Source organism: Montipora capricornis, chromosome 14 (assembly GCF_036669925.1).
Source record: "Montipora capricornis isolate CH-2021 chromosome 14, ASM3666992v2, whole genome shotgun sequence".
Classification (NCBI taxonomy): Eukaryota; Metazoa; Cnidaria; class Anthozoa; order Scleractinia; family Acroporidae; genus Montipora; species Montipora capricornis.
In genome coordinates, this window is record NC_090896.1 from 2,740,001 (window position 1) to 2,752,500 (window position 12,500).

Sequence of the window (12,500 nt, forward strand, 5' to 3'; positions counted from 1 at the left end):
CTTAATTACGGTATGACACCTAGGTTAAAACCATTTACGATGCTAAGAAAAGAAGGAAATACTGTAGCTTTTCAGACGCTATCTATGATTGCAGAACAAAACAACAGATGATACAACAGAGACAATACACCTACATGTATTATGTAGCCCAGTGACAACAAAAGAAGCATTATTTCCACTCACCTCTTTTCTTGTTATTTTCCGCTTTCTCTTGTTCAGTGTTGCTTTTCTTTCCTTCGTCTTCTTCGCTTTCTTTATTGTATAAATCCTTGTCCAACAAGGGTGCGGAATCGCTTTGATTTTCTCCTTCAATGTTTACCCTAAATTCTTCTTTGTTAACAGACATATCAAGAGGTGAGCTCTCTTCGCCGAGGTCGTCTTTATCAATGTTTTCTTTTTCACTGGAATCGTCCTTTTCTGTGGCATCTGGCTGATTAAATCTCATTTCACCAAAATCGTGTTTTTCGAAAGATCCACTTCCGTAGCTTGCTTTTTTACCACTGCCCTGTTTTCAAAGAAAACATAAATGAAAACAGAATAAATTATTGTCTGTACCTGCAAATCAATGGTTTGTTTCTTTCCTTTTTGTGTGTGCGTAAATGAACTTCAACCAAAGGCTTTGTCCACGACTATAGTATGTTTTACAAATTCCACATGACTACGCAAACATGATGCTGATGACAGACACTTAAAACCCTCTAAAGCCCGTTTTAAAATTCCACGCCCAATTTTGACAACCAACACGAAGTGTCTCTTTAAGTCTAAGCATGCTACTTATTTCCAACAATTAGGTAAGGGTAAAAGTTTGCGTCATTTTAGAGCAAGGGGACACTTCGTGACGCGTTATTTACCGTATGCACGTGCTGCATATCCTGTGAAATAGGAAGACCTTAGACAGAAATGATAAGAACCAGGTTGCTGACCAACAATGGTTTGCTGGGGGTGCTCAGTCTAGCGGGCTCAGAAAACGTGGTTGTGGTCATTGTTATTTAAGGTTTTTCCGTGTAATAGGCCTTATTCACGATAGCGGCCATCTTGGTTTTCAAATTGTCATGCAAATTAGCCATGTGTTATGCTGGGGGGCAAACATTGGAAATAAGGCAAATTGCGGAAAATCGGCTCGTGGAAATATTGAAATAACATTGCTAAAAGTACATTTTAAAATTTAGAATTAAGTACCTTTTACAATAATTTTCTATCTTTTGATTGCCTTTGACATTTTGACTTTCTACTTCGTTATCTGCTCATTTTTTACTAAAGAAAATCGAAGTAACTTGTGTAATCATTCTAATTTACTACTTGATAAACGTGCAATGAACGTGAAACAAATCATCTGTGTGGCTAAGATGTTCGTTATAACCTCTCGAACTTGTGCTGTTTGCCCCCTCAGAAGTGAGTAGCTAATTTTCATGATAATAGCAAACCCAACATGGCGGCCATCGTGAAAAGGTCTATTTACACTTTTGGAGTTTTGAAGACAAAGTGCTCACAAAACAGTTAATCTTTCTTTATCTATACGACGTTCCTACAAATCCAAAGCAATTCAAGTATTTCACCGTTATTGTGCAATACAAAGAGCAAAGAGAAATAACAAACAGTCACTATGCAGCGACTATGGCGCAAATATGTATTTTGCCGTGATTAATGGCGTTACTGCGTTGTCGTCCGAGAAGATCCTATCATTATAACCTCACTACGCTTGCAAGCAAACGCACAAACTCGAAGTTACAGTACCTGAGACTCAGCAGAGATGAGTCGAGTTTGTGCAGATTTTGGTTTATTCCGCTCAGCCATTTTTTGCTGCTGTCTTATATCGTAGCTCATGGCAAGTTTGAAGTAAGCGTAGTCGATTGCCGCATATGTCAATAGAAAAGGCATGGTAACAATCGGCGCCAGCGCGTTCAAATTGCCAATCATAATGAAAGACACTGCAACAACAGCTACGAAGATGGCTGCTAGATAAGGTTCTTGGTTAGGACCCCGCTGAAAAAAAAATCAAATTTTATTGTTAACTGTAGAGTAGTTGAACAAAGCTTGCAAAGCGAGCGCTGGGATTGTGCGGGCTGAAATAGCGTATGGTTCCATGTCAAGATGGAAACTTATCTTTTCGTAAACAAGCAATGCATGAATAAAATCCATCTTTAAAAAACAGCCGACAATGGTCGTTTTTATGATGCGTACGCAGCCTCCAGGAAAATCATGCGTCTCTCATGTTATCCGTATTGTGTAAAGACGGGACGTACCATGTAAGACGCGTAATCCGTCTGGGACGAACATTTTTCTGCGTCTGTTAAATTTGTCTTGTATTAACACGGGCACAAGACACAATGCATTTGGACGATATATTCAGTTTCGTGCGTCTTCGAAGACGCACTAGAGTGGATATTTCGTCGAGACGCATTGTGCACCTTGTGCCCGTCTTTATGGTAGACGAACTTAACAGACGCTAAAAAAAGTTTGCTCAAGTTCGTTCCAGACGAATTATGCGTCTCTATTATAAAAACGGCCAATGTGCAGATAGTTTTAACCTCGTTTCTTAGAACCCAAGCTTGAATCGATTGTGCGGTCAGAAGGAAAATGTTGAGAAGAAATACTTACTCCTTTGCCGAGGGGTTTGATAAGAGGTACTACGTTTTCCTTGCTAATGCACTGAAGCACTCTGGGAGCTCCGTATTGAGCCCCAAGACAGGAGGAGAGAGAAGACACATACAAGCCAAATAGAAACAACACGCCAACTAAAGACACCTTTGATGCGATCATATAGTCTGTGACGAGAGAATAACGTGTGCAAACAGCTCCGAGAAGAACGGCGAACAGGATATACAGCAGTCCACTAAGATGAAAAAAAAACAAAAAAAACAAAACAAAAACAAAGATTATAAGCTCTGAATTGTCAAGCTTTTGCATGAATAATTCCTTTAAAAGGGCTGTGTCACGACATTTCGCCAAATTCAGTGACTGGGAACTGGCAACAAAATCAAGCAAAACAAAAACAACTATTTTTTCATTGAAAGAAGGTTTAAAAATAAACTAAAAATGCAAAAGGAGGTAGGGACAGGCAAAATAGAAGAGGGTTAAAGTGGATTTGCAATGATTGTTTTTGAAAACTGTTTATCCTAACATTTTTTCAAAGTTTATCTCTGTTGTTGTAACTTTAAAGTTATGTATGCTCGACAGACGTTTTTTTGAACGAAATGATAGATGAAATTAATCATATATTGAATTGCGGATATGATATCAAGTAAAGATATGATCCTGGCAGTTATGAACGCAATTTCTGCAATTGCGTAGAGAAGCCTGAAAAATTGAGGAAGGCTGTACAAGCTAGGTGCTTTTAAGTTTTTTGTCTGTGGAAAAATTCTTAAAATACGATCATTAAAATGAAAGCTACTCAGCCTTACTTCTCCGTGGTGCTGTTCAAGGTGGTTTTAACCTTTAAGTCTGTGGTCAAAACCATATAAATGGCGAAATCCTTTACATTCTTTTGTATTTCTGTTAATTAGACCTACTGCCCTCATTTTGAAATAAAATATTCTTTTGAATTTGCTCGTCGTAGCGAGGATAGAAAGGCTTATTAGCATTAAAACAGAAGTATACATTATTTGGCGGCCATTATGAAGGAGGTCTATAATGATTGTACAAGGTGGCTATAGCTGGAGTGAGTGGCTCAAGGTGGTTCTAGAGGAAGTGAATCTTAAAAAATAAAGACCCCATCGTAGGCCCATTTTTTCACTCACCTAAATCCCAAAGCTGCTAAAGTCCCTGCAGGGATGTTACTTGATGGGTCTTTCAAGTCACCGCTCATGTTAATCCCCGCTAAAACCCCAGTGGCACTAGGGAAGAAAACCCCAAACACCGTGAAGAAGTTCTGACCATCAGAGAACTTGGGTGGGGCATTTTCTCTCACATTTTCAGCCCTGTAGCCAGTGAAACCAGCAGCTACATGTAAAAAGAAAGAAGATAAACAGCTTTCAAATTGATAGGGAAAAAGACATACATGAAAGGCAGCACCTTTGTCTTGAAAAACAGTGCTGTCGACACTGTTTAGTTTTTAACAAGAGAGGTGAAGTAAAGAAATCCTCAGAGAATAAAACAAAAAACGCGAAATTCCCTAGGATTCGCCTGCGATTAACAATGACTTGAACACGCATTTTTTCCCTCTTTCGTGGAATCCTAACGCAAGACAAGAAGGTACATCAGCACTTACGTCGTTTCTCACTTTTTTTCACAGATAACATTTATGCACATTATTAAGGCCCGATAACATTCTGTGAGTCGTCATCACTTTCATCAAAAATAATGTAACTGAGAAATCTAGCATTGCATCTACGTGAAATAGGAAACGGTAAAGGAAAGGAAAGGAACTTTATTTAAAGTGGTACTACATTTATGATTAAAAAAAATAATAATCACCTCCTTTTTTTCTTCAGATTTTGAAAGTGAATTTAATGCTTAACACCTGCCTGGCAAAGTTTTTGAGCTTTCATGATTTTCATCCAAAAGCTGTTTACTTTGATTGTAAGTTTTGTACTCACGTTCAAAACTGACCGATTGGGCCTCAGAGAGATGGATCTAGGGGAAAGTGACGTCATTCACCCAATAGCGTAAAATTTCAGCGTGTAAACACAGTTTACATGTATTACAGTTGTACATGTATGTATGCAAAACACGAGTTTAAAAACTGAAAGCCCAAAACTCCCGTGCTGCGTATCAATTCTGCGGCGTACACACGCATTGCATTCTTAAACAAGTGAGCCTTCGACGTCATTTTCTCCTCGATCCAGCTCTCTCAAGATCCTAAAGTTACAGTGTAGTAATGGTGGATCATTAAATAGGAAAATTCCAGTTAAAAAAAAACAAGTGTCTTTTTTAAATTAAGGCTTAAAACGTGGGTCACTTAGTGTTTAGTTAACATAGACTTTTTGAAATCCAAAGAAAAAAATATTTGATTCTTTGATCATAGTACCACTCTAAATGTCTAGTCGTTCTAGCACTGGAGCACTAAATGGGACACTGTGAAGTAAAATCAATAAATTAACGCAAATCAAATCAAATGGTGGTTTTTGAGGAGAGGGGAAAACCAGAGTACCCGGGGAAAAAAGCCTCTCAGTGCAGAGTAGAGAAACAACAAACTCAACCCACATACACTGTACGGCACCAAGTTTAGGAATCGAACCAGCTGGGCCACATTGGTTACTTGGTGGAAGGTGAGTCCTCTCACCACTATGCCCGATATCCTTCCAGAACTAACAGGTTCAAAATGAACTACTGTAATATCAAACAAGTTTCTCCATTTTTTGGCAAAACGCAAATTTAATAACTATTATTATTGTCTTGTTTCTCTTACCATAGTCCGTATGGGCAAATGTTCCAACCAGAAAATCCAAAACTGACAGCATAAGAATTGCAAGAAGCAACAGCTGCAGTTTAACCACCCATTTTACTCCAGCAAGGACAACAAATAATAATATGAGGGAGGTAATAAGGCCGATGATGCGAACTGCCCAAGTATTGTCCCATCCAGTTGTCTCTGCCATTGATTCACCAAATCCAGCACAGAATAATGAGATACTTACAGCCTGTTGGAAGAAAACAAGATTACTTTTAACAATTGTTCCATGAGCCCACATTGGAAATGAGATGGTAAAAAATTGGCCAATGAGGCAAGTATCCTTTCACCAATGAAGAAAAGTTTCAAATATTATTTTGCTTTCTTAATAAGTACTTAATGACTGCGCCTCCAGGGTAACCAAGGAATCTCAAGGTTCCTAAGGGGAACATTAAGGGTCTCAGGAAAAAAAACTTCTTTGACGAAGACACAACTTTCTATCATACAATTTCTTTCTAGAGACTAACTGCCATACAGTTTATTTCATCTGTCGTGACCGAAAAGACCTTTCGTGAAATAACAGCCCTGACGATTAAATAAGATACGTAAATCAATGTTCGACACTCACGCTTGCCTGATTGCCCGGGGCAAAGAAAATAATTATATCCGCGAGCAAGTGAAACAACTCTAAGACTTGCCGATCGGGCAAGCAGAATTTTCGTTCAAGTTATATTTTGCAGAACAATATTTTGATTTGCAACAAAGGAAGTGACTAGTAATAATTACGATGTAGTCACCACAAACACGATAAAAAACAAACAACGTCACATCTCCTTACTGACTCATTTATTTTTCTGTTAAAAATATAATGGTACAAACATCAAAACAGATTAGAAGGAGGAACATGTTTGTAGCCACCATGTTTCTCTGCGAGAAAAGAATGTTTGTTACAAACGAACCCAGTTTTCGCACGGCCCATACGCTTCGATACTTTGATATCGAACAAGCGCATAAGAAAATTTTACCTTTTGTTTCGCAATTTCTTAACCAGCTTTGAAAGGCTTAAAGAACATACTATTCAGGACAAATGGCATTCAAAACCAGCGTAATCTCAGAGAGATACATGTATTTAAGGAATAAGGAATCTCCCTTGATCTCTTATAGAAAAGGAAAATCGCTTAAAGATATGCTTGCAAAAGCAAAACAATACTGTGAAAGCTACTACTGAACACCATGGACACACAGCAGGAGAAATGTTGGTCTGTCAAACCCATTTTACACACATTACACAAAATTGACATTTTTACAAGCCTCCTTTGAGATTTAATAGGCAACAGGTCTTTAGAAGGTGGGCAACCGTGGGAAAACCATGGGCAACCAAAAAAAAACAAAACTGTAAATGCCCAAAGGGCAAATTAGTAAGAAAGTAAGTGTCGAACACTGAAGTTCCAAATGTGAGGGCTCAAATCTACCATACTATCCTGCATGATATTGCACAAATGGGCTTGGAAAGTTCCCTTTCAACATGATAACTCACATACATGTATGTAAAAAATGGCAGTGGTGCAGCATTTTGGTTCGACAGCATGATAACATACACTGTAATTCTTCCACAGGTTTTAATTAACAACACTGATGCTTTGCATGGATGATCAAGTTACATTGTAAGAAGATCTCCTTACCATTCCAAATGAGTACAGTATCCCAATCGTGCCTCCACTCCGTTGACCAAGAACATGCGCTAACAGGAAATAAACACCTCCACTTTCAACGTGTGTCCTCTCGCAAATGCCAATAGCAGATAGGGCTGGTCCCAGGGCAACAAGGAGAGTCAAGATAATGATCACGAGTGATAACCAAATCCCTGCATAGCCCTGCAACATAACAAAAAGTAACAACAATGAAATTCCCGCTGCTCACACTCATGTGATGTAGGTTGGTGGGGACTATTCCTGGGTCCATGCCATGTCAGGTACAGACATCTCCTACACTATCCTGCACTTATGTCCTATATTTTACACAATTGGAGGCAAAATTGTCCTACTTTGATTTTTCCATGAAGAGTCCTGTTAATTATTTTATAAGTCCCTTTAAGGTGGCTCAAACCAGTTTCAACACTCAAGTGATGCTCTCATTAGAAGGATCGACAATACAATGCTGTATTGTGTATTAACAATATTGTGGTGCAAAATAAAACACAGATTAATTGCTCAACAAGAAGCAGTCATCATTGTGACGTAATAAGTATGTCACCATGGTAACAGGCAAGCCCTGTAAAACCACCCTTTATTTTGTCTTTCGTTGCTTATAATCTCAAAAACAAACTCATGACCCCAATTTTTTTTTTCTGAAAAGTAATGAGAAGGACAAAATGAAACCTTCTGCAAAGTTTTAAAAAAAATAGATTCAGAGAAACCTTACAACCAAAATCAGTGAACTGTTTGCAACCTGAAAAAAAAAATGATCGAGCACATTTGAATTTTCGACTTGCTCACGTGACCCTTTGAAGCACCCCAATTTGTGACATGTCATTCTTGATCTGAGCAAGGATGTGGCAAAATAAACAAACAGACCACGCCTTGAGATGAATGTGTATGAAGAACTTTCCACCGTTTGGAAATGATATGAGGTCACTGATGGTTGAGTGGAGGGGGAGATGTTTCAACAGAGTTCTACGCAGGACATTTTAAAGACATACTAGGATGAAAGTACAAAAGGAGTGGTCTTACAGTTTCAAAGATATGGAAGCCGTTTTGTCAAACAACCAGAAATTACTCTCATCGTCATACAGCTGGGGGCCAACTGAAAAAGCTGGATGAACCACAACTAGATTTGGTGCAACTGCAGATCTTCGGTGACTTTAATACATGGCAAAGCTGGTTACTTTGAGGTAGCTAGTGAAAAGACTTGTGCGCTTGGCCAAAAATAAAAAAATGTCATATGCTTGCGACTCAGGCATGCAATGCTTTGTTGTTTCAAATCTCAGGCTTGTAAAGCAACGTTGTATGGTTATCAGATGCCAGTATTGTATCGACAAATGATAAGTTGAGTTTTATCGCTTGTTGTTGTTTTGGTTGACGTACATGTAAATTTGAAGAGGAATTCTCTGCAAAATATGATCGAAGCTGCAAGCATCAGCAGCAGTAATTTAATTATCATAATGTGAGTCGTGGAGAACAAATTATTTTCATTTAATTAGTAATCAAAACGATTTCAAATACAGTAATTTTGCAAATAAATTTAAAGAAACCATTTGACACCTCTTCTCATTTGTAATGTGATCATTCAGTTATTGCAGAGCATCGAATGCGGGACTTCTCACAACTTGTGATGTGACAAATCAGGGTGCTCCAAATGGTCAAGTGAGCAAGTCGAAAATTCAAATGCGATCCATTGTTTTTTTGGGGGGTGCAAACAGTTTAGTGATTTCAGAAGTAATTATGTGTTTTGGGGCTCTGATTCTGCAGTACAGATTTTTTTTAAACTTCGCAGAAAGTTTCATCTTGGTCTTTGTTCTTTGGCAAACATTAGAATAGAATACTCATCACTATCCCTTCATTAAAAAGCCTTTGTCGTTCATTTCATTTTCTCACCTATAATAAAACTGCGTTTTGTGAAAGCAAACTTGCGTGTGACATTTAGATTTTTGGTCTGGATTAGTAACCGTAGGTCAGCTTATCTTTACTTTACAGGAAGAAATTGTTGTTGAATTCAATGCCCATTTGAAGACTTGGTAAACTTGGTAAAATTTTATCTAATGCTACTTCAACTGTGTACTGCATTGTGCTCGCCAACATACATGTACGTTTTTATTTACTTCACTCTGTACCACTTATCACTAACTGTTCACATTATTTAATATGAAGTACAATTTGTACCACGCAAGAAGTGAATTAAACCATCTCGCTTTGTTGTTTCCATTGTCAACTGCTTGGGTATCACATGTAAATAAACACAGGTTGCTTTCTTATGTATAAAGGTCCACTTAAAAGTTCAAACAACCAGATACATGTACCACTCATGTCAACTGTCTTCCCTCTCAAATGCATCTCCACGCGTGTCACTCCACACTTACTAATAAATGAATTACCATGGCCAGTATTTCAATCCATAAACCACTACAGTTTTATTGTTTTGCTACTGAATGAAAGAGAGGATTTTTATTGGTGATCCTTGTATAGCCATTCTTGTGTGCTGATTGTCTGTAGACAATGGAGTTAGCCTAAAAAGTCTTGAACTTTTTTTTTTACTTATTGCTTTATGCAAAAGTTACAGGCACATGGTACATGTGACTCTAATGACTGGCTACAACACATACCACCATCCATCCTGTTCTGAGAAAGATGACAACTCCAAAAATATTGAGCATACAGGAAGTAAACACACCTGAAAGAAAGAGAGTCTTATTTTGTCATCAAAGACATGCATTGCAAGCATGCAGCTTAAACATTTGTATGGCCTATGAATGTTGACTACATGACTACCTTATGAACGGGTTGTCTTTACATGTATGTGCATTGTAGGTGGATTAAGAACCATGATAATGATAGCAATTCCTCTAAAAAAATTATCTGTGAACTGTTACCATCATAACATTTCTAATTTTATGTAAACAGCATGCACACAACTCCTAAGAAATAAAGGCGATAACATTAATTTCCTTATAAATTAAGCTAGCACTCTGAACTCACCATCCCATGTTCCAAATAACACTGGCTCTCTGACAAAAAAGTTTGCTTTCCACCATGGCTTTTCTGAAACGTGGTCACCCTGCAGAGGAAAGGAAAAAATCAAGTCAGGCATCACTGTTTTTAGATCCTGAGCTTCTGTTCCTGCGTGACCCCTGATATGTTATGATGCAACGAAACAATACACTGGTAAACTCAATACTAATTTATTCACTCCAGCTAAACAGTGAGTAATTAACACCCATGTACAACACAGAAAACATGATGGCCATCAGTGCAGCGAATACATTCAATATGTCACAGTCTTCAATCCTGGGCTTCTAACCACAGGCAACCCAGAACTAACAACACAAAATATTATTAATCTTTCTCATTTCATCAATAATCTTTTAGTTCAGTTCTGTGGGATACAGCAACTAAACTAGAACATGCATGTTTTGTATGATCCCCAAACACTAGTCACTCATTAGATTAAGTACAGTGACAATTTTCAAGTGCTGGTGCTGTTAATCATTAGTATGGGCATTTTTGTTACATTAGGTTTTAGATTACTCTTTAGCTTTTGAGTGTGAATTCATTTCTGTGAGGACATGAACTTGTCAGGTTGCATTTCTTTGAAAGATTGCTGTAAAGTTACAGTAGTCTTCACACAATCATACTAGCACTCATTTCCATCTGCATAAAAATCCCATATAAATAACAATTATTTAGTCTACAGGGGCCGCGCAGGGCGTGGGGCAAATTTTCCCGGGGGAACATGCCCCCGGACTCCCATAGTTGGCTCATGCTAACACGTTCGCATTAGCCCCCCCCCCCCCCCCCCCCAACTTGAAAATCCACTCCGCGGGCCCTGGCCTAACCCGCAAATAACTATAATTGGTGTTTGTTACAAAGTAATTTTCTTAAATATCATTAAGTTAAGGCAGGCCAGTGCACCTTATGGAGCATGCACAGCTAAAGCACATGGATAAGAATTTTATCTTAGAGAATTGACTGCATTGATGCCAAATTTATAACAAATTATTATGCTATACTAATACACTCTATAATTAACCATTTATTAATGCCTCTCACTTAATGATCACACATTAATTTGTATTAAAAGTACAGGCAAATGTCAGATGAATTATCTTATGTAAAGAAACGCAAGATTCAGAACTTGAAAGTGGCATGATTTTTTTTAACCAATCACCTAGTAATAATCAATGCTATGCATCACTGACCAATATCGAAATTTGCTTTGTTTTGATGATACTCACGTACTGGCACACAATACATGTACATCATGCCACTTGCTATTTTGAAAAGTTGGCTGGCTTCTAAGTTATTTTCAGTTGAAATGAATGAAATTGCACTGATTCTGTGTTTTAATTAATAAATCTTCTCAGAGCAAGAGGCGACTCTGACACCCAAGAGCAACTTGCCCAAAAATCAACAACATTTACTTCGTTAGCTGCAGTTATCGCATGACTAACCACTGACTGACAAGTAGCCTCACTCTATAAAGGATTCAGGAAATTGCATCATTTTATAAAAAATAACTCAAGACATGTTCAAGTGGGCCTGAAATTAACAGCAAACATACACCTTATTTAACATCGGTAATTCCTTTACCCTCTAGAGCGAGGGTATTCTCCCAAGAAGCCGACAGTGCACTCATCCCCCTCCCTCTCTTTCCAACAGTGCTCCGTTTTAAGGGTATTTAAAGCTATACTTTAAGCTAAACTGAAAGGAAAGAAGTTGAAAGCAGGACATGAGATCAGGGGATCGAACTCGAGACCTCTTGCACCAAGACCGCACATTAACTGACGGTGCTAACCGGGCTGCCCGGTGAATGTGATTACATGGAAAATTTTCAACCGCTTAGCCAGGATCCCAGCATCGTTATGTTGTTGCTACATGTAATCAGCTCAAAGAAGATGAATTTTGGTCTTCAAATGAACACTCAAAAATTAACTGGTAAAGAAATTCAACAATACTTTATGCTAATAGAACCTAGGCTTACTTGATTCATAATTCCACCCTTCTATTCTGGCGGTTGAGGCTTAATTGAAATTGTTAGAAAATTATCTATGACGTTTGCCTCGCAAGCGACGTTTTACCCAAGGGCAACGAGCAATATTATGGTATTGCGTGTGAAAGCTTTAAAAAAATTACATTTTATTGTTTTGCGTTAAAGGGAGAAAAGACATGAAAAAGATTACCTTTTCGCGGCTAGCAAAATGAATTATCCTGTTTTATTCAACACGAATTATATTTATATGCTTGACAAAATTGCGGGTACCGCTTCGACACACATGAGTAGTTGGTCTATTTTGCATACACAAGTGAAAGACGAAACTAAACTTTTTTCCGCGAGGATGGGCTTGAAGATGATAAGATTTGCTCAAAGTTATTGCAAGGAAATATAACTACATTGTATATGTTTAGTATTACTTGACTAGAAGGTTGAGATCTGACTCCAGTTTTGTATATCAAATTCA

At 38.0% G+C, this 12,500-nt stretch overlaps 1 protein-coding gene across 1 annotated transcript in view; it reads right to left on the reverse strand.

The window, feature by feature from the left end:
• The window catches only part of LOC138032661 (solute carrier family 12 member 8-like), an 18,582-nt gene that overhangs the window by 5,258 nt on the left and 824 nt on the right, over positions 1-12,500 (reverse strand). The window contains exons 2-9 of the mRNA XM_068880369.1: positions 10,021-10,099; positions 9,648-9,715; positions 7,012-7,203; positions 5,348-5,579; positions 3,738-3,939; positions 2,599-2,833; positions 1,735-1,983; positions 184-505 (exon numbers count right to left, since the gene is read on the reverse strand). Of these exons, the coding sequence (XP_068736470.1) occupies positions 184-505; positions 1,735-1,983; positions 2,599-2,833; positions 3,738-3,939; positions 5,348-5,579; positions 7,012-7,203; positions 9,648-9,715; positions 10,021-10,099 (1,579 nt within the window). The remainder of the gene's footprint in view (positions 1-183; positions 506-1,734; positions 1,984-2,598; positions 2,834-3,737; positions 3,940-5,347; positions 5,580-7,011; positions 7,204-9,647; positions 9,716-10,020; positions 10,100-12,500) is intronic.